At 35.5% G+C, this 22,891-nt stretch overlaps 1 protein-coding gene across 1 annotated transcript in view; it reads left to right on the forward strand.

Moving 5' to 3' along the window:
* The window catches only part of LOC126412439 (uncharacterized), a 91,219-nt gene extending 71,162 nt beyond the window's left edge, over positions 1-20,057 (forward strand). Inside the window, exon 4 of the mRNA XM_050082037.1 lies at positions 19,741-20,057. Within this exon, the coding sequence (XP_049937994.1) occupies positions 19,741-19,764 (24 nt within the window). The 3' untranslated portion in view covers positions 19,765-20,057. The remainder of the gene's footprint in view (positions 1-19,740) is intronic.
* The last annotated feature ends 2,834 nt before the right edge of the window (positions 20,058-22,891 follow it).

Below are 22,891 nucleotides of genomic sequence, written 5' to 3' on the forward strand. Positions count from 1 at the left end.
TTACATTGTATCTTTGGACTGTACCCACTAATGCAGTAACAGAGAATTACCAATACTTTTATGGTCTCTCTCACATATGTTTCTAAATACTATATTCGTCTTCCTTCTTACTTTGGGACAAGAGATTAATCAGGGAAAAATTCTACTTATTTCAAATGAGAAATCGGAAGCTTACTTTTAACTTTTCACTAATCAAAAATTAATTTGGTCTTTATTACCTTTACAGCGGTTTTTTGTTGACTTTGAATGAGAATCAGCAAAGCTAAATCCCCAAACCAACAACGATAGTAGATACTAAAAAACCCGAACAAAAAATTTGGTGCCAACACCACTTTGGGCCATGTTGACAGTTCTACCTATGTAGGTATTGACACATTATTCCCATTCCAGAATGAGATTTTCACTCTGCAGCGGAGTGAGCGCTGATGTGAAACTGCCCGGAAGATTAAAACTGTCTACCAGACAGAGACTCGAACTCGGGACCGTTGCCTTTCGCGGGCAAGTGCTCTACCAACTGAGCTACCCAAGCACAACTCACGCCCCGTCCTCACAGCTCTACTTCTGCCAGTCCCTCGTCTCCTACCTTCCAAACTTTACAGAAGCTCTTCTGCGAACCTTGCAAAACTAGCACTCCTGAAAGAAAGGATATTGCGGAGACATGGCTTAGCCACAACCTAGGGGATGTTTCCAGAATGAGATTTTCACTCTGCAGCGGAGTGAACGCTGATATGAAACTTCCTGGCACATTAAAACTGTGTGCCGGACCGAGACTTGAACTCGGGACCTTTGCCTTTCGTGGGCAAGTGCTCTACCAAGAGCACTTGCCCGCGAAAGGCAAAGGTCCTGAGTTCGAGTCTTGGTCTGGCACAAAGTTTTAATCTGCCAGGAAGTTTCATTATTCCCATTGATTTTTCCATAAGGTAGGATAATTTTGCACAAAGCTGACATTGATGGATCCTTTAAAATAAAATTCCTAAAAAAATTCAGGGGATGGTCTTCAGGCAAAATATGCTGTATGACCAAGTGAAATTCCGTTTTAAACTATGATGCCTCTTAAATAAAATATCCTGCAACTGAGTCAATACAGTGCTCAACCAGATCATCGAGTCAATCCCCAATGCAAATACAGCAGTCACTCCACTTCCTTAGAGTGTGCTGAACTGGACCACTAGCCACAAGTTGTGGAAAAAATGGGCCCTACAGGCTGGTCACAAGAAATCCTCACACCAAAATAACCATTATAATTGCTTGGTCAAGATACAGCTCTACTGACACAATGCTGCAGTAATTCAATAATTAATGTATGCCCACTCACTATACCATCCCGTCGCAAGATCTCTTAAAATTAGCAATGCTATCATTCTAACGAAGATAATATGAACCTACCATAAAATAGAGTACTTGAAGAGCTACAAAATCTTCTGGTAGTCCCTCTTTACATAGTTTATTTAAAAACCTTGCAAGCTAGCTCCCAACTATGTCTAGACTTCCAGGCATATGTAGTCAGTAGCTACTCTGGCCCGAGGTGTACCTAAAGCTCAGCTGCAACTGTCCATAAGACCCACACTAATTTTTTTTGGAAACATTAAAAATATAGAGCGCCACCATCAGTTTTCACACCTTGTATATTTTTGAGCGACCAGTTTCCTCATGCTTTAACATCTTTACTACTCAAGATGCTGAAGGACTGTAGACAACTGATACGCGTATTTTCAGAGGAGCTATTTCATTTTCATCTCTAAAATGTATTTGGGCAACAAAGTATATGAAAACATTTATAATTGTGATAAACATCTTTTTTTAATGAAAATGTACACTCAGGAGCTGAGCCAACAGTTTAAGATAATAGTACTACCACAACACCAAATACCATCAAATATTTTGACCTATCACAGACCCACCCCCTCATCTTAAATTATTGTGAAATATTGGAAATTAAAATTAATTTATACAATATTTATTTTGATGATGAATCTTCTTGGGTGATTACTTGAGTGGTGGAGTTGTCTTATGTTCCTGCCCATCACTCTCAAGCAAAGTGTCATGATGCACACTGACACTTTGCTTGAAGGTGATAAGTACGAAACTCATTGAAACATTCTGACAAGACAGACAACGCTACCACTCGGCTGATTATCTGAGAAAATTTCATCACTGGAATATGCTAAGGAATCCTGCAACTACATACAATATTTATTTTACTTTGCACTTCTGGTTAGAGAGTCTCCATTTAAACAGATATTTTGCATTGAAATTTGGAAGATAATTGTAAATTAAATAACTTTTCTCTTTTTCTGAAAGAAATCATATGTCAAACCCTACTCCAACAGACAAACTTTTTTCATGTTCATTATTCCACATTTTTTCAAAGCACACTTCGTACAGAATTACGAAAAAACCTTTTCAACAGGTTCAGAGGTCACAAACAATTCTAACTAACAAAATTAGAAGATTAGCCCAATGTCTTTCATTTTGCTGAGATTAGTTGAGACACTTCCAGTTTCCAGTAAGATTTTTAATTCTGACTAACTTCGTCAACCGACTATCACTCACAGGTGATTAATTCCTTATGTCAGGTGATTCTTCAGATTCTTAAAGCATTGTATCTACACACTTTACCATGCATCAGGCACTTATATTGATACATTGCATATAGAGACAGACTAAAGATGGATGTCACCATTACACTGGGCCCTGAATAGTAGCTATGGAATTCAGATTCATTTTCAACCCAAAATACTTTCAAATTACCCTATGAAGTAGATACTCTTTCTAATGCCTGTAATTAAAGCCATATACTATCATTAAAACCATCATCTCACTCTTTTTATACCATAACTTTAATGAACTTCCACTATGTTCATAAGCACAAATTATGTTAATCTTTTTAACAATTATAAGACAACTTACTCAACTGGAATAGAAATCTTGCTGTCCCTTGTGAGTCGTGGCTTCAGTAAATGCACTCAACACCTACAGAACCACAATAAAACTTAATATTTCTTGTAATCCCATGACCTCCTTACCTTAAGTTCTTTCACCTCCTGTCTTTTTGTTCGTTTTTAACCAAACCTTACTCCAGCCTTTTCCTTTTGCTAATTCTCCTTTTCTCTTTCTTGTTCTTCTGATGTCATAATAGTGTCTCTCTCTTTTTGTCTCCAAATAAAAAGTCGAATGCTTTCCTTATCCCAGAGTTTCTCAACTGCTTAATACTCATAAATAAAAATTCCTCTCCTGTTTGTTTATCAGACTCACAGCTCTCCAATCCCTCATTTATTTTACCCCCAACTGTTTCTTGTATACTTAATGCAATAGAATAGGGTGACTTGAAAAGTGGTACATGTTCATTTATCTATAGCTTACATGCATATCCCTCCATTACTCCTGGTTTCTCACTGAATACTAGATCATTAATTATTAATAACTGTTTTAAATTACATTTTTCTTTGTTGGTCAAACTACATGACTCTGAATACTTCTCTGTAACATAATTTTTTCAATCAGTTCCTGTACTTCCATTATTGTCTTCACTTAAATGTTCCTCTTCTTTTATTTCTGCTCCTTTGTCTATTTAATGAGAGATTGTCAACAGTTTACAAAGTGACCTTTCTACTTCTATTATCATATTGTTAATTTTCTAATATTTTTGACTCAGTTCCATGTATCCTTTCTTGCTGCCTCCGCCCTATGGTAAGTGATTGCTTCAATTCTTCAGTTCCTCTTTTAAATTCATGTTTTAATTCTTACTAAGCTCTGTATTTCCTCCTCATTGTGTTTTTCTATTTCCTCCTGTCCGACTATTATTTGAGCCACAAAAGCCTGTAAGTCTTCATTCATTTTGGTATATATATATATATATATATATATATTATTCAACATTAGCGATTTCCCCTGTCGCATATCTACATGTAAAACTAACCACCAAAATTAATACTATCCAATAATGACTATGTCCATTCACACCTCTAAAGTATTTTTAAATCTACTATAAATATCACACAGCTAAGATTCTAACATAGCACAGTAATTGGAAAAATAAGTTTTTTAATACTCATCAGTCTTTATGGTTATGCCTCATCAGACTGTAGTCTTGCTCATATTGCGATGCTGCTGTAAAGGTTCAGGCATGTGCAACATCTTATGAATCTGCTTGCTCCAAAAGGCCACCACTGCTTGTGACTGGCAGTAAACTGGACAAACCTTACCACAATGCCTAAACTACCATATGAGATAAGTTATATGCTATTGTCCCTACTTCCTTATACATTGGTACTGATGTTTTTAATTTCTTACAAAAATAATTGGCTGAATCATTTATAATTATTTTGTAAGTGAGGAAGGCTATTACACCCTCTTGTACGCATTTATCTTAGACACTTCACAAAATAGTTGTTTGGAGAAAAGCTCACTATTTTAATAAATGACCATGCCTTCACAGAATGTCCTTAAACGAAAATTTAAAATTCAAACTCCAGAAATGTATGGGATTAACTTTAATACAAGTATGTGTTCTGCATATATTACTGTCTGGAATAATTTCTAAACAGTCATTGATGACATATGTAAAAGATAAGTATGTATCAGACCTCTATTACTCTTTTCCAGTACACAATTAATTATATATGTACATGCACATTTGATTGACATATACATAGACAAAGACCCATTTATTGTTAAGAGGTTGCATAAAGGCGTTTGATTTTTAAAATTAAATTTATAATCTCATTCCTTGCAGACCCAAGTACAAAAAGTTATACATCCCTTTTTGACACATATTTTCACACCCTTCCCTGCCAGGAAGTTTCACACATATATTGCATCCATGTATTAACACTTAAATAAAATTATGAAATGGCTTCAGTTTTGTTGTAAAACAATGCTGCTAAATTAATATATTAGTGTTTTAATAACACATAAATATCTATCACTTGGTGAGCTAGCAACATTATTATTTATTAACTTGTAATTCAAGCCTTACTAATGCTTAGTTCCATTACAATATCACTGAAGAGCAGAACCTTTCCTTATATAATATTCTGATTAACATGCAAAAATTTTTTCTTTAAAGTGCAGTTGTACCCCTACTATGTCACTGACTGATATGGATAATATAATAAAATTTCGTTACTACTTATGAAAAAGTGTGTCTCCAATCTAATTACGGCTAAATGCTAAATAATTTTCAAACATGGTCATAGTAAATGTCCTTTTACTTACAGCTTACTAAAATATGCATACGAGCTTGATGTTTTTATTTGGCATACAAGTTTTGCTAACTCCAAGAGAAAGTAAACTGTATCTTCGGACTGTCACCTTGCAATGCAGCTAACAGATTTCCTAATGTCATTATACATCCCCTTTACACAGTTTTCAAAATATTATTTCCTTTTTCTTTCTTTCTTTGAGCCTCAAGATTAATTAGGTGTAAATTTTATTAACTTCAAATGAGAGGTTGGGAGATGACATTTAATTTTTCACTAGTGTAATGTTTATTTTATTGTTATTATATTCACCACCATTTCCCGCTGCCCATAAACAAGTGTCAACAAAATAATTTCCCAAGCCGACAATGACTGTGAATAATAAAAAGTGAAAACTACAAACCTAGACGCCACTACCACTTTAGGCCCTGCAGTTATACAGTTGAATGGAAATTCCGCCTCCTCAGATGTTGGCAAATGCATCCAACGAACTTTCTCTTGAAAGGTAATTCACCTCAATAAATCTGTAAGTGGTTACCTGACAACGTCAGCAGGAGAGCGATTTCTGAATTTGAAAAATGTAATCTTCTTACTAGAACAGTTTCCTTTGCCAAGATCGCAATAGCTACACATTTAGCTATTAGTTTGTGCAATTGAGATTGCCATCTTCAGATCATCTACATTCATCAATCGTTGTGCCACTAAATTCAGTGTTCCGCCATCTTTTCGAAGAAGACATACCAATGTAATGTCATATATCATATAATAAGAACCACTGTTGTAGTAAACACAAAGGTTTCAGATAGAATGCATTTGGTTCACAGGGTATTACTTGCTGTCTCTGTCACTACAGAGTAAAACTATGGTATGGAGCTGGCATAACCAGAAAGACTGATGTGTATGAAAAAAGTTATTTGTTTAATTACTGTTCTGTGTTAGAATCTTGCTTTTCTGATTTTGTAGCAAATCTATTGATACTTTAGAGGCAGTGTATGACCATAATCGTTACTGGATGATACGTTGTTTTGTCATGTAGAGCTGCAGCAGAGGAAATCACAAATCAGGATGTTCATCATCATAAAAAAAGTGAGTATATTGTGTGCCATTGTAAATGTGTACCTACATGTTGTTGTTCAAATATGTGTTACAGATCAAAATGAATGAGAACCTCTGCAAAATCACAGATCAGTTTCCTTCAGCCAAATGGCATTTCGAGCAGCAAAAACTTTAAAGAATTTGGCCACTAGATGATGAACTGGTGACCATCGTAAAAAATATACTAATAGTCAAGACTGATGGTGGCGCTCTATATTTATTTGCTTTAATGGTTTCACAAAGGACTAATGTGGGTCGTATGGCCAGTTGCAGTTGAGCTTTAGGAACTCACAGGTCAGAGTAACCACTGACCACATATGTATGGGAGTCCAGACACTGTTGGGAGCTACCTTGCATGTGTGGTAAGTCAACTATATAAAAAGTGACTACTAGCAACTTGAATTACCTGCTTGTGAAAATATATAGCAGATTCATATTAACTTGCTCAGAATTCGTTTTACATGCATGACAGCATTGTTAATATAGGTATAACTCGTAAAATGATGGTATGGTGAGTGGGCATATATGAATTACTGGATTATTGAGTATTGTGTTGGTAGAGCTGTGTCTAGACCAAGCAATTATTATTGTTATTTTGGACTGAGGATTTTTTGTGACCAATTGTGAGCTAATTTGTTCCATATCTTTAGGCTAGTGGTCTGGTCCAGCGCCCTCTAAGGTAATTGATAGCTGATGCATTTGCATTGCGTATTGGTTTACTACTCTCTGTTGAGAAAGGAATTGATTCAACTGCAGGAATTTCGTTTAACTTGAGCAAGGGGTTTTAAAATGGAATTTAATTTGGTGATACAGCATGTGCTGCATGAAGATTTTCTAAGATATTTTCCTGAATTGTTAAAAATTGTATCCTAAAGGAACCATCCAAGCGAGCTTATCCTACACTTACAGCATCATTGTGGCAATTGACTATTCATCAAGGAAACGTTAGTTTAATGTGTCTGTCAATACCTGAATAGGTAGAATTTTGAACTGATTATGGAACTTCAGATGCTAAAGTGGTAGTGGCACTAAATGATTTTTATTACTTATTATCATTGTTGGTTTTGGGAATCTACTTGTTTACAGCCAACAAAAGGCTGCCATTATGATTATAGAGATCAAATAAATATTCGATTAGTGGAAAATTAAAAGTCAGTTCCCATTTTCTCATTTAAAGTAAACAGAATTTTCCGCTAATTAATCTTGAGACCCAAAGAAAGAGGGAAAATGGAAGTAATAGTTTGAAAGATATGTAAGAGAGAGTATAAAGAAATTAGTAATTCTCTGTTACAGCATTAGAAAATAACAGTTCAAAGATACAATTTAAGTGTGCTGTATCTATCTACATGATAATGATCATTTGCATATTTTTTACAGAAGTAAAAAGAAGAACTATCTATTATTTTAAGCAATAGGTATAGCTGATGGTAATTCTCAAAATATTAAAAGCAGTAAAGGAAACATGTTGTTTGTAACTGATAAACACTCAGAAGGAGATTAATATTCCATGTTCTAACTTGTCAGTTAACTTGATTTTGCTAGGAATTAACATAACTGATATGACAAAAGAAATAAAGCATCAAGCTTGTAGGTATATTTTGGTAAACTGTATTTCTTATCACTGGGTTTGCCTAATATTTCGGCATTTTAACTGTAGTTATATGGAAGACGGAATCTTTCATAGGTAGCAACCAAAATTAATTATGTTATCCATACTGGTCAGTAATGTAACAGAGGGCCAACTGAGCTTTAAATCAACTGTATATTAATTACTGTTACTTTTTGCATGTTAAACAGAATATTAGAGAAGGAAAGGATCCACACATCTACAATATTGTAATGAAACTAAGCATTGGTAAGACTCAATTCACAAGCTAGTATATAATAATATTGCTAGCTCATCTTACACAAGGTATTTACATGTAACTAAAACACCAAGATATTTTAATCTCTCAGCACTGTTTCACAGGAAGACTGAAGCCATTTGATAAATTTATTTAAGTTACAACAAAAGGATACAGTAAAGGTGTGACATCTATAACAAAAAGGGATTATTTGTCTTTGTTCTTGAGTCTACATTGAATGAAATCATAGATTTAATTTTAAAAAATATGAAGAAGAACAAGCAACTCGTTAACGATATCTGGGTCTTTCTCTGAGTATATGCCAGTTGGATTCATGTACATAAATAAATTGTTTACTAACAAGGAGTAACATAGGATAAGTACTTACTCACTATTGACCCATGTCATCATTCATCGCTTACACAATTATTTCAGACAGTAATATACACAGTATATGAACTGGTATTAAAGTCAGCACTGCACATTAACTGTAAGCACTGCGTGGTCAGTAAGTACTGAAGAGCTAATACATCTGTGAATTTAATATTACTTTGTGGGAAAGTACAAGTGTTCTGACCACTGTATTGAACTATTTTAGAGGCATACCAGTACGAAACAGTAAAGGACTTGGAAGAGCAGTTGAACGGAATGGACAGTGTCTTGAAAGGAGGGTATAAGATGAAATCAACAAAAGCAAAACAAGGATAATGGAATTAGTAAAGGAGGTTTGCTATTTGGGGAGCAAAATAACTGATGATGGCCGAAGTAGGGAGGATATCAGATGTAGACTGGCAATGGCAAGGAAAGCATTTCTGAAGAAGAGAAATTTGTTAACACCGAGTATTGATTTAACTGTTAGGAATTCGTTTCTGAAAGTATTTGTATGGAGTGTAGCTATGTATGAAAGTGAAATGTGGACGATAAATAGTTTAGACAAGAAGAGAATAGAAGCTTTTGAAATGTGGTGCTACAGAAGAATGCTGAAGATTAGATTGGTAGATCACATAACTAATGAGGAGGTATTGAATAGAACTAGGGAGAAGAGGAGTTTGTGGCACAACTTGACTAGAAGAAGGGATCGGTTGGTAGGACATGTTCTGGGGCATCAAGGGATCACAAATTTAGTACTGGAGAGCAACGTGGAGGGTAAAAATCGTAGAAGGAGACCAAGAGATGAGTACACTAAGCACATTCAGAAGGACGTATGCTGCAGTAGGTACTGGGAGATGAAGAAGCTTGCACAGGATAGAGTAGCATGGAGAGCTGCATCAAACCAGTCTCAGGACTGAAGACCACAACAACAGCAACAACACCAGTACATAGATTGTGAACAGTTACAAGTGTATCACTGGAGGCAAGTTACCAAATTTTATTCATATTATTCCAACACAGCACGACACATACGCACTGTCGGCTTTTGGTGTTAGTTTACTATTTGGGACCCAGTAGGTGAGCCCCATCGTCATTTAATGGGACATACATTGTCATAATACGTTTGAGATCTCAGTATTTGGTAATCTGTTACAATTTTGGTGTAATATGGCGATGTATGGGGCACTTTGTTACAATTTTGCTGAAGCATAGTGATGTATTTGACAGTTTGTTATAATATTTTTTTTTTCTTTATTGAATTTCGATTCCCCCCGACGGTGCCAGGCTGACAGGAGTATAGTATGCCGCTCTTCAGCCTACAGACTTTGTTTGAAAAAGGTGAAGATAATATATAATAAACACAGGCGATAAAATCGGAGACTTAAATGGGAACATGGCGAAAAAATCGTGGAACTTAAAACAAAGAACAAAGGGATGATCATGCTACTAAAATACATTTGAAGCAGACAGGTAAAATAATAGACAATTAAAAAACACGGCGACAGTCAGGTTTCTGTTCCCAAAAGATAAAATTCACACCCAGCGACAGCATGGTTTCTGTTCGCAACACTTGGAAAGATGAAAGAACACTGAACATTCACTGGAACACTTGGCAAATATGACATACCACAGCCGAGAGCAGGTGGGGAGAAACTGGACAGATAATGGGAAAATAAAAAAGGGGGAAGGAGAGGAAAAGCGACGGGGGGAGGGGGGAAAGGAGCCAATGGAGGATGAGGACCCATAAGAGGGGCAGGGGGTGCTGAGCAGACGCGACAGGGAGTGGGGAAGGCAGAGGAGGGGAACAGAAAAGGACTCGGGGGGGGGGGAGAAGGGAGGTAGGGAGAGGTGAGGTGGGGAGAAAACACAGAATGGAAGGGCGGAAAGAGGAAGCCCAGGGAAAGGACAGAGGAAAGGAGGGGGGTGAGGATCAGAGTTGATGGGAGGGATAAATGGAGGGTGAGAGGGCGTCATCTGGGAGGGGGAGTTGATGGAAGCCACCTTGGAAAAGGAGATGAAGGGTGTAGAGATGGAGGGTAGGGGGGACACAACAGCAAAGGCGTGCCAAGGGGCGGGGATGGGAGAGGAGAGGAGCAACCAGGGGGTGAGGGGGATCTAGGCGGCAGGAGGTTTAGAGTATGTGGATATGTTCGAGAAACACGGGCAGATGGGGGAAAGGAATGAGATCATAGAGGATCCATGTGGGGGACAGGAGGCGTATATGGAAGGTGAGGCAGAGTGCAGGACTCTCAAGAATCTGGAGGGACTTATAGAATTTTGGGGGGGGGGGCTGATAATATTGTTGGCACATGGCAATATATCAGGCAATTTGTTTCAAGAATGCTGCAACATGCGATGTATGCTGCCCTTTTGGTAACATTCAGGTATATCATGGTATTGTACAAGACAAATTGTTACAATTTTGCTGTAAAATGACTATGTATGAGGTAGGGGTAAAGTGTCAATAGTCTCTGTTGTGTGAAAGTGTAGTCAGCATTATTGACAGAAAGTGACAGACTTTTGTACTGTAAAAAAAAGTTAGTAACCCAGCATGGAGTCACTGTAATGTTTGGATGACTTTAAAAGTACTTGAAAAAGGTTAGTTCAAAGCATAGTAAGCCTGTACATGTATGTATTACTCCCACACAGTATGCTAGTGCATCAAAATGTCACGAAGTTTCCACCGTGTAACAGTATAAATAACTCCTCAACAAATGCAATTTAACTTATTAGATTGGTAGTAACAAAACAGAAGACATGTGTGATTTGACAAACATTACGGACAAATTTTGGTACAGTTAACGAACTGTTTTTGTTGACTAGTGCACTTGAACTGTACGTTAGGTCACCAGTAGTCACATGTTTGTTTCTAGCCAGCTGGGGTGGCCATGCGGTTCTAGTCTGGAACCGTGTGACCAGTACGGTCGCAGGTTCGAATCCTGCCTCGAGCATGGATGTGTGTGATGTCCTTAGGTTAGTTACGTTTAAGTAGTTCTACGTTCTAGGGGACTGATGACCTCAGAAGTTAAGTCCCGTAGTGCTCAGAGCCATTTGAACCATTTTGTTTGTTTCTTAATGTTACACAACAAACCTTCACATATTTTTTGTACATACCATACAAACAATATTTGGTTTCTTTAAAGTGTGCTACTGTATAATGATTTAACTATGTTGAATAAAAGTCTCTCGGTGTATATGCTGTGTCAATTCAGGATAAAACTCCAAGCTTTCGACCACTACCTCCATGGTCGTCGTCAGGGCTAAAACTGACTGTAGTAAAATGGCGAGGCTCCCACTTTTATATGCAAAGGATGGCTTCTGATTGGCTGGAATACGTCATAGCAACAGCGATATGGCGCGTAGTGAAGTGGCGCCCTCTACTTCCATAGATGTAGTTTCTGTCCTGTGTTGCTTGCAGCGCCATCCCTTGAATCAGGAGGTAAAGTGCGGGAAGTTTTCCTCTGCGATTTTTCTTTATCCAGTGCACTCTTCCAGGTGTTGCTAAGTGCATAGCCGTTGTCTCTGTTAAAGTTATTATCGCTAAGTCTAATTTCGACTGCTTCCCGGGTCACAGAGTCCCAGTAATTAATTCGATGCGTGGGCTATAACTCTCGTTTCTTGAAATAAAATCTTATGCTTGTTAAGCAGAAGCCATCCTTTGCATATAACAGTGGGAGCCTCGCTATTTTACGACAGTCAGTTTTAGCCCCGACGACGACTATGGAGGTAGTGGTCGAAAGCTTGGAGTTTTATCCTGGACTGATGTGGCATGTACACTGAGAGACTTTTATTCAAGAAATACGTCGCGAAAGACTTTGTAGCCATTTAACTATGTCCATTGACACCTGCAGCTTAGCCTGTACATTACATCATTAGTGTTGATATGTGAACGATTTGTATTTTTTAAAATGTTATAGAACAATTACATTATGATAATAGTGCCACTTGCATTCTGTACTCGACATTTTTATGTGCTTTGATAAATAATATGACCAATTTTATTTTGGTGCTGAGGCACAGTTTTTGTTCATAATCAGAGGTTTATAGATAGACTAGGCATTAAGTGAAAGTTGCAAATAATTACATTCTTCCAACAGCTGACAGACTATTTTAGCCAAAATATGTTTTATGGAACAATAACAGAGAAACTTTAGACTTGGTAATAACAGTGACATAAGAATTATGTGTATGCTTACTTATTACTGAAAACAATATGAATTGGAAATACTATGAGTTGCACCAGTAGTTCACAAATTTTAGATGTAGAATAATATTGTGTAACTTAGCTAATATCTGCAGTCGATTTAGACCTGGAAATCAAGCAAGTTACATTAGTACTATCAATTTCTTTAAGCATTTTTAAAATACATTTTCGATGTGATAACATCGTTATTACATTGTATGGTCCTTTTTTTTAAGCTAATATGTAATTTTTACGATTATAGAATAATGATTTGGACTGTTCGGTTGCTCAAGTATTTAATTTGGGTTCCACTGCTCCTTGACACGCGCACCTTAACCTGTAAATTATGTCAGTAGTAATGTCCTGTATTTTGATACCCAAAACATAGATGTTTTAGGTATTGAAATATTTAGTTTTAGTGTCCATTGGATCAAATGTGGTAAATAGATTCAAATATATACATTGACAAGTGGGAGGTCCAGAGGACAAAGATAAGGATTGACTGTTTCGTTTTAATGGCTGATAAAATACTGGGCTGTGATTGCTTGTTTCGAGAGTGATGAAATTTACTGGTGAGGCAGAATTTTTGCTGAGAATAGCAACTAGGCTAGATGGATTTGAAGTGTCATGCATGTTGTACTGAGCCACACCTAAGCTGTCATGAGGGATCAAAATCAAGTGCATTTGAGTCCCTGTAGTTATATTACTTACATTATTACATGTTTTTAACTGTCGTGACTTGGGTACTAAACATGTATAGTATTGAGACTTGGAGTTGTGGAAATATGTTACACACTTTACATAACTTCTTTTGGAAAAATATTTTTGAACATGGTGTAAGAAGTTTTCGTGTATGTTAGAGCATAGCCAGAAATACTGCATACAGCAACCTTTATGCAACTTTTTCGATAAAACTCCCTTGAAACTGGTGAAATAAAGATTTCAGAGCATTTGGATACTTTTCAACACAGTTAAAATCTGAAGGATAGACCATTATGTATTTTTTTGGAAAAATACTTTTGAATATGCTGTAAAACAAAAAATTACAGTTTTGGGATAACTTTAAACACAGTCTAAAATGTTGCTATTTATACCCTTAACATAATTTTATGGATGACTAAATGCAAAAATGGCGCCAAAACAATTCAGTCCATTCAGATACTTTTGAACATGAGCAAGAAGAGCGCATTCTGACTGATTGTTTCATTTTAATGCCTGTGAAATACTTTTACCTATGGAAATACTGAAAGTAGCAGTTTCTACATAATTTTTAAGGAAAATAGCTTTTAACTTGGTGCATAAAATTCAGAATGTTTGGATGCTAGTGACAAATCAATCGAATACTCTTGAACATATTGCCCATAGAAACTTAACGTGAATAATTTGGCATTTGGTGGGGACTTCAGCAAAAAAATACTTCTCTGTCATTGGCTATCTCGTTTTAATGCAAATTTTAAGGACTTCGATTGGCTGTTTCGTTTAAAAATTCCTCACCATCACCATTGTAATTGTTAACTCTCTTACCATTCACCATATTTAATTTTTAAATTTCCTGCTATCTTCCATTTTTAAGTTTTAAATTTCACACCATCTTGATGCTGTTATGTATTAAAAGTCATTGATAACGTCATTGCCCCTGACAAGTCGGTAACCTATACTATCTCTTGCAAAATTCTCTCATTCGGATTGGGATACCAGCAATATCACATGCTTCATTTAAGTACTAGGTGAGCCAGAGTCAGCATAGCAGTCCTATTAGGGTCGTCTGCAGAAAATCAGAAATAAAATCCGTGATGACAGAGAAGAATTGTAGATGTAAGCTCATTAGTATGGTCAATGCTTGAGTTTGGAAATGGCTGTCAAAATGAAGTACATAGTACAGTAAGTGGACATTTTCTTCAAGTGATGATATGTCGAATTCTATTCGCCATTTAACAGTCCCTGATCTGTCCTTTCTCAATACGTGATGTGGCAAGTAAAACGACTGCTGCTACATGTCCCATTCTCATGTATTCTAAAATCTGTGCCTCGTATATAGTCTTCAAGATATCATTGTTTTTAATCGATACAAAGGAATAAATTAAGTTATGAGTATAGTTACATATGAAGGTTGTTTGCACTAGTAGAATGTGAACGATTCGTCACTGACCTTCAATAGGGTAGGATATATGTAATTCTTCCAATAGTGCAGAATCTCCTTGACTCTTAGGAAGATCTTGTCTTGTGGTTATTCCCATGGTCTCTATGTTCTAGAAACTACAGAAGATGTCTTCAGACAGAGTGATGGAACTCACTGTTCAGTAGCTTATGGGTATTCATAAGTGATTGTTGCTGGAAATCTAACAAAACTTGGAAGGTTCTAAAGCATGCTATAGAGAAATATATTCTGGCACAACATTCTTAGCTGTTATGTGTAATTAGACAGGCAGATAGGGTCTGTTCCATATCATTACGAAATATCGTATTCATGATTTAATGTAATGTAATGTCTAGGGTCAGGTAATTGGAATTCTCGCGTCTTTCTCTGTACTTCCAAATACTGAGGAACTGTTGGATGTTGCAAGAAGGAATGTGTGCTCTTGAAGGCGGTATGAGAGGTTTATTCATTGTTATATATGCTTCTACTTCTACTATGCGCCATGAACCCGATGTTACACAAGAAATGTTGAAGACATGTACTGTCAGTGGCTCACTGACTATCGTTTCTTATTTCAGAACGTCATCCAAGAAATTTTTGATTAAATTGGATTGACTACCACCATCCAAAGCACAGTATATGACGTTATTCTTGCCTGTAGTTCATACATATGGTATGTCAAGCTTGAAGTCACTGTGCGCGTATTACCGATCAAAGTACTATAGAATTACTCAGAGATATTTTAGAGACAGAGTTTTCATCGCTAATCCAAATAGATTTGTGGTGGTTCTTATTATAACGTGAACAAAAGACTGTTTACATTGTTGCACAGTTCTTCACATCATCACTGCAACTCAGGAAGAGGAAACAGTGGATATTCGGCTTCAGTATGGTCGTATCTCCATTGGTATTTGCCGCAGTCTTACAGTTTTATGGCGTGTGACCTGACTGCTGGCAAAACCCTGCACGCCTTTGTTTTTCTAAAGGATTTGTGCTCTTGACATACAGGTTCGAATGAAGTAGTTGACCATGTATGGTATACATGTAGGGTTCTTACATTAGGGGACTTCCCATTCAGTCCAAATAACGATAGCTATAGGAAATCTTTAAGTATCATTGTAAGATCCACAGAAGAGCTTCACACTAGTGACAGTATTAAAAGCCTAACAGTTAATTGCCAAAGCATTCACAACAAAGTACCACTGTTTGATACACTATTGGAAAGCACTGAATCTCACATAATACTCATCACAGGAACCTGGTTAAAAACCTAACGTTGACAGTAGCGAGATATCTGGTTAAAATCTAAGTCCATACCGAAAGCATAAGGAAATGGGAAATAAATATGGTGTATTTGCAGAGTCATCTTCTCATGTAACCGAGACCTTTAGAGAAAACCTCAGTTCTCTTTTACATTAAATCCCTAATCATACTAAAATAATTGGAGAGGAATTTAGTTATCCACCATTCAATTGGACTAATTATCGTGGTTGGTGAGAGAAGTAACTTGTGAAATGTTACTACATTCCTTCTCTGAAAACTACCTACAACAGATAGTGAGATCCCCATTCATGATGGAAATATAATAGATCTAGTAGCATGTTCAGCAAACTAGATTGAGAAGGGGTAGTGTCATATCGCAATGGGCTTGAAACTTGAGCTCAGAACAAGAACATATCGACGATCTATGGCTCAAGATTATAAGAATAGTTGACCATGCACAGATAGGTAGGTACCAAGCAGAACAATTTATGTTGTGAGAGATCCTCCACGGCAAACAGTCACTTTAAAGAAACTTGTAAAAAACTGATACAGCTATAGATAGGGAGAGAGAGCAGTCAATGCATGAAGCCTTCAATGACTAACATAGCAGAATATTGGCAAAGGATACTTCACAAAACCCAAACAAATTAGCTGCTACCGGCACCAAAGCTAGTGTCACATCACTAGGTTAAATGGTGAAATTTTCAGATTGACTTATATACACAAAAAATATTAGAATGAAATTTTTCTCATAAGGACACATTTATACATGTAGACAAGTGGAGCAATGGATTACAGGGAAAAGTATGATTCAGAATTCTGTAAACTTGTCTGCTGACCTGTAAGACAAGTCAAGAATATTTTTTTCAAATCTGCAACAATGTGAGTATAATCCCTTTTACTTTCCTTTCCAAAAGGTGGATAGTATCTTTACTTAGCATTTTGTGACAAAGCAAAATAAATGAATTAGTCTCAAAAACATAGCAAAATTTTTGAATATTATGCATAGTACAAAGTATTTAGTTAAATAGATGCTCACAAATAGCTGTGCATTTAAAGACAAATTGACTTCATCCTCTAGTCTATACAAAGTCAACATAATGTACAAAGCAATAACCAGCCGCAGTGGCCGAGCGGTTCTAGGTGCTTCAGTCTGGAACCACGCGACTGCTACAGTCGCCGGTTCGAGTCCTGCCTCAGGCATGGATGTGTGTGATGTCCTTAGGTTAGTTAGGTTTAAGCAGTTCTAAGTTCTAGGGGACTGATGACCTCAGATGTTAAGTCCGTAGTGCTCAGAGCCATTTGAACCATTTTTTACAAAGCAATAGTGATAAAACCCCAAAATAATCTCACTATTCGATGAAAACAAGATTTTAAGTGATCTCACAGTAGATATATAACTTTTAATTGTCAAGTTCACTCTAATCATTTCAACCATATTGTCACCATGAAGTATTTCTGATATAAATCAACAGTATTCCTGTTTGTTTAGTACTGAATGGTACCATACATTTATTTATGTTAAATTGTGCATTTAATTGGTCAGATAGATTCGAAGTTTATCATCAGGTGTTGTATTTTTGTAACAGGCCACAACATTATATTCGAGACTTTACATGGATTATCCTAGTAATATCTCATCTCAAAATTATGTTATCTTGACAGTGTTGTCAACTAAAATTGACACACCACAAATATATCAGACGCATTGGAAATAACTCATGAAAATCATCAATACAGGCATTCTTTAATCATCTCATAGTATTCATGTAACATTTAGTTTTCATAATTTGTTTACTCTTTTGGACTGTCAAACATCTTTCTCACTGATGTTTCCTCTTATAAGATACAAAAACAGAAATAAAGTTGACAGAGTTTGCAAAAAATATAACATTTCCATTTCCCATCAGTATTTTTTACTAATACTTCTGATTCCTTCATATTACTATAACAGCTGACTATAATCACAACAAAACCATAAAATACTTGTAGTCTGAGTTCCCATCTTGGGAAAACCAAATTTCTCTTCCAAATTTTCCAAACAAGGACTGCATTAATTTGTATTCATTTAACTATTTCAACACAGCAACAATACAATACTCCACATCTTTTTTTGAATTAGCTGGACGACATGTAGATTATGTTTGCAAAAAGCATAGACTGTAGGTTCAAACAACTTTTGTTCATATAAATTTCATGAAATTCAAACAGAGTACAAATTCAAAATGTAGTAAATGTTATTTCAAATTCAAAAAGTTATTGACATAAATAATAACCAATACTTTTACCTACCATATCCAAGAAAATTTTCAGCTTCAGCAAATACCATTACAGAAAAATTTTTCCTGACATTGTGACATTAATTATCCATCATAAGCCATTTATATGTCTACAGAATAATTTTTATACGAGAAAGAAGACAGTCAAATAGAACTTGTCATCCTCTGAGAGCATCTTTACCAAAGTTACTCATCAGAAATTTCCTGCACTCCATCTGTTTGAAACATTGTCGTTTTTTTCAATGTGAACCTCAAATTTTACTACTACTCTGGTCAGCGCCTTTACCATATATTGTCATTAACAACTAAACTTTCTGATGATGCTCTTTAACAATAAGACTGATTTTGCTGTTAATATCGTTTAGTTTGCTATCCAAAAAGACTGTACTTTTATTTGCTATTTTATGTCGTCCTTAAAACTTTTTAATCGTTTACTTATTTTAGATTACAGTTCAGATTTTAAAAAGCCGCTAATAGATTTCATTGCCAAATCCGTTTCAAATATTTTAGAACCTATTTCTTTTGAAACTGATCTTACAAATCATACCGGATTGGTTTCCTTTCTTCTACTGGATGTTTTGTAACCTAAATCAAGTGAAACCTTCCCTCTAATTGTCTTATAGATTTCTGGAATGCAGCAGTATTTGAAACTTTTAAAAACCGATTACATCAAAAAGTACAAACTGTAAAATCTATTTCATCCTTATCTTATCTCTTTTTTCGAAGAGCAGCTTGATGTTACCTTAATTTACCAGTAGTATTTCAACGAGTATTCACTGTCCTTTGAATTCATGACCAGCATCGAATTCTTCCATAGTTTTCGTCAAAAAATTGTTTTGACATAATAATATCTTTTTCAAAAATAAAATTGGTTTTAATGCCTCAGTCACAAAATTTATATCACAGTTGGAGACCCCACATACATTTGTTAGTGGTAGGTTCGAACAACAAGCGAGTATTACAGAGAAAGTGTGTCAAATTCATTTCTGTGTTTCTATCTTGTAAGAGGAAAGTTCAGTTGAGGGGGGTGTCTGACAGTGCAAAAGAGTAAAGAAATTATGAAAACTTAAAGTTATATGGGTACTATGAGATAGTTAAGGAATGGCTATGCCAATGATTTTTATGAGTACTTACAATGGGTCTAACATTTTAGTTGATAAAATTGTCAAGATGATATAGTTTTGAGATGAAGAGACTACAAAAATATAACACATGTTGCTAAACTGTTTGTCATTTTATATTTCTGCATGGCAGTTTTCCAAACCTTTTATTGTGCCTTTATACTGTAATAAGCTTCATTTTAATCAATCAACTTAATGGCAGTGGGAGAGCAGTTTACTACAGATGTGTTCTTGTGCTCCACCAGAGAGGAAATCAGCATCGCTTCTGAACTCAGCATCGCTTCTGCACAACATGTAACAATATCTCAAGGTCTGGAAGGAACGCATGTGGCGGTATGGCTACTGAAATGGGTCTGACATTGTCGTTCTGAACAATATCCAGAATGCACCATCATGGTAATCCTTCCAATGCATTTGCTCCTTGTTGACTGTATGTTTACAAATTATGCAAAATATGTTGTATAATGTGTGCTGTATTTGCTTGTAATCATTATTGGAAGGAAAAATGTCAGTAAGAAGAATATCAGCAGAATAAAGCTTCGTTATGTTGAGTGACTATTGATATTTAGTGCACTGTTTGACAAGCTACCTACATCAATGATCAAATTATACAATTCTATAATCGTAAGTACTTATTGCACCCTAAGCTACTTGTTTACATGTGGTACTTTGTCAACAGATTTACAACTTAATACAGACTCTAAAAGCAGGAGAAGAAGAAAGAAGAAGAGCAGCTTCACATCAATCTTAATAAGAATAATACCTAAACAACATTTACCAAACAGATAAATGTCGCAACAGAGCATACCTTGGAAAGGCCAAAGGAAATAAATGAGCATTTGTAAACTTGTGAATTAACCAAAATATCCTAATCAATACCGAAAATAAACTTAGAAAAGCTAGAGGTGGTTTTACTTCAACAACTGGTAATGTACATCACACTGAGATAAAACTTCAAATGACAATCTTACAACTAAGAAAAGGTTTTAAGCTTTACTCAACTCTTGGAAGTATAACTCAGTTATTTGCATGGATTTTTATAAGTACGTCCACTTATTTTTGTCTTATAAAATCCCATTGCAATGGAGAAAAGCATAACTTTTTGCCTTCATAACTAATGTGACAACTACTCTCCACTATCACTAGAACAGCGTTCAGTTTGGTAGACTCCATCACCGTCTATATGTATAATCTAACAAACAGTGTTTCTCAATGTATTTTTAAAAGAAGTGCATAAAAACTAATACAGTTAATGGTTATACATACTGGATGAGTTTCATGGAGGATTGCTTACTGCAATACATGGTTACAAATTTCGTATAATCAGAACTTAGGAAGAGGTACATTTTAGTTTAACAATTTATTAATTACTTTTTGTAAACAATTAGTACAAGATAATGATGATTTACATTTTAATTACATTATTGTTTTTATGATAACTTTATCCCCAAGTCTTTGCTACATGGTTAACACATAAATATGGGCATTTATTGGGTCAAAACACCATAAGAGTTGTTACAATATTTTACAAAATAATTTTACATAAGAGAATAATAATTTTCGTGTGACGGTGTGTTATTTGATGTAATTACATTTGCAGGCAGATAACACATCGAAATCTGAAAATTATCTCTGTTTCCAGTAAATACAAAAAATTTACATAATTCTGATCTTCAGATTTGATTCTTCATTAAAGATGGGAGATCAAATGCTCCACTAATCTTTACCATTACAGGCCACCCATACCCTTCCTAGATATTTACACATAAGACTCATGCTTATGGTCCTGCCATAGTCTACATGTTAAAGACTGAAATGGAAAAACATAACAAAGAGGTGTCAAAGATTCAGAAGTAGTGCTTAAGTCACAAGCTATTGAAAATAACTAGCTCATCTTGTGCACAGAATGGAAATGGAAATGAAGTCCCATGCTTCTTTACAGAGTGTAGGGGAACGATGTGGGAGACCCGCACCACCTTACTAGGCAAGGTCCTAAGCTATTAAAAATAACTAGCTCGTCTTGTGCACAGAATATGTAATAAATAATAACTAATTACTATTTTGTTAACTCCTTTTTTAATAAAACACTCTGCATGTTTTACTTTTAATTAAAATTTCCCATATAATCAATAACAATGACCCCTCATTTCCTTCATTAGATCATTGTGCATTCCAATTTCTCTGTATTAACATGGGTTTCTATTTTGCTTCTGGTGTTAACACTTTATAGGTCGTAATTACAGTATCGATATCAATTAATACTTCAATTATTCATCACCGAATTAATTTGAGATCATTGTAAATATCTCTACTCAATATGCAGTTTGCAGTTTAATTCAGAAGGTACTTCACTCTGTCATTTCCACAATTCATTAGTTAAAATCATTACATTGGCCCTTGTCACAAATTATCTCATTAATTATGTTCACAAATTACAGATGCCAAACCAGTACTTCATTTCACAGGATTCCATCAAGACACTCTACCATTATACATGACTTTGCGTCGCTAACCCCAAAGCATCATCATCATAATCATAAACTTCATTATCCTCATGAAGCCCTAATATGTCATCACAATTCTATCCTCTCACAATATAGTTTCAACCTTGTACAATACATCATCAATGAAATCATCACTAGCACCAGTGTTCCATCAATGAAGCAATCTCTCACCTCACTAAGAAATCATGACAGTAACAAAGACATATCCACTTCATCATTACTTTCTGCCAACAAAACTATTATCAAACATATTAATAGTATATATTCAACATCAATTGCTTCAAACCAATTCAGTTTCATAAAACTATGGGGTCTGACTCCCATAATCGTTAGTAAATGTTACAAAACATATGTGGGTAAGGAAATATACAGTTTTTCTAATTATCTCAGTACAATTAAAATTTTGCAAGATGTAATAATTATTGAAATGCAGCTAAAATATAAGACAAAACTATTTTCTAAATCAACTAAGATGCAATCACAGTACAACATATTCTCTTACATCAGATAATTAAGAAAATATAATTAAACTAAAGTTCCAAAAACATTGGTTATGTAACCACTGACAGGTAGTTCTCATAAAAGTCATTTAATTGATACAGGAAATCTGAACTAGTGACAATCATAGCCATAACCCTCTCTCATATAAACAGTTAATGACAAAGCAAACAACTAAAATTTGAAAAACACAGTGCAAAATTTCATTTACTACTGATGAGCAACATAAATGTTAATAATTAATGTTCCCTTCTCATTACCTAATCCAACAGCATTCCTCATTCAACGAAACAAGAAGCCAAGCACGCAGCAAGACATTTTGCAAATGTAAGTATTCACAAAAATATCATTAAATCCAGGTCAAACATTTCCTTCGTTTTTTACGTCCTATAAT

Source organism: Schistocerca serialis, chromosome 7, assembly GCF_023864345.2.
Source record: "Schistocerca serialis cubense isolate TAMUIC-IGC-003099 chromosome 7, iqSchSeri2.2, whole genome shotgun sequence".
Lineage (NCBI taxonomy): Eukaryota > Metazoa > Arthropoda > Insecta > Orthoptera > Acrididae > Schistocerca > Schistocerca serialis.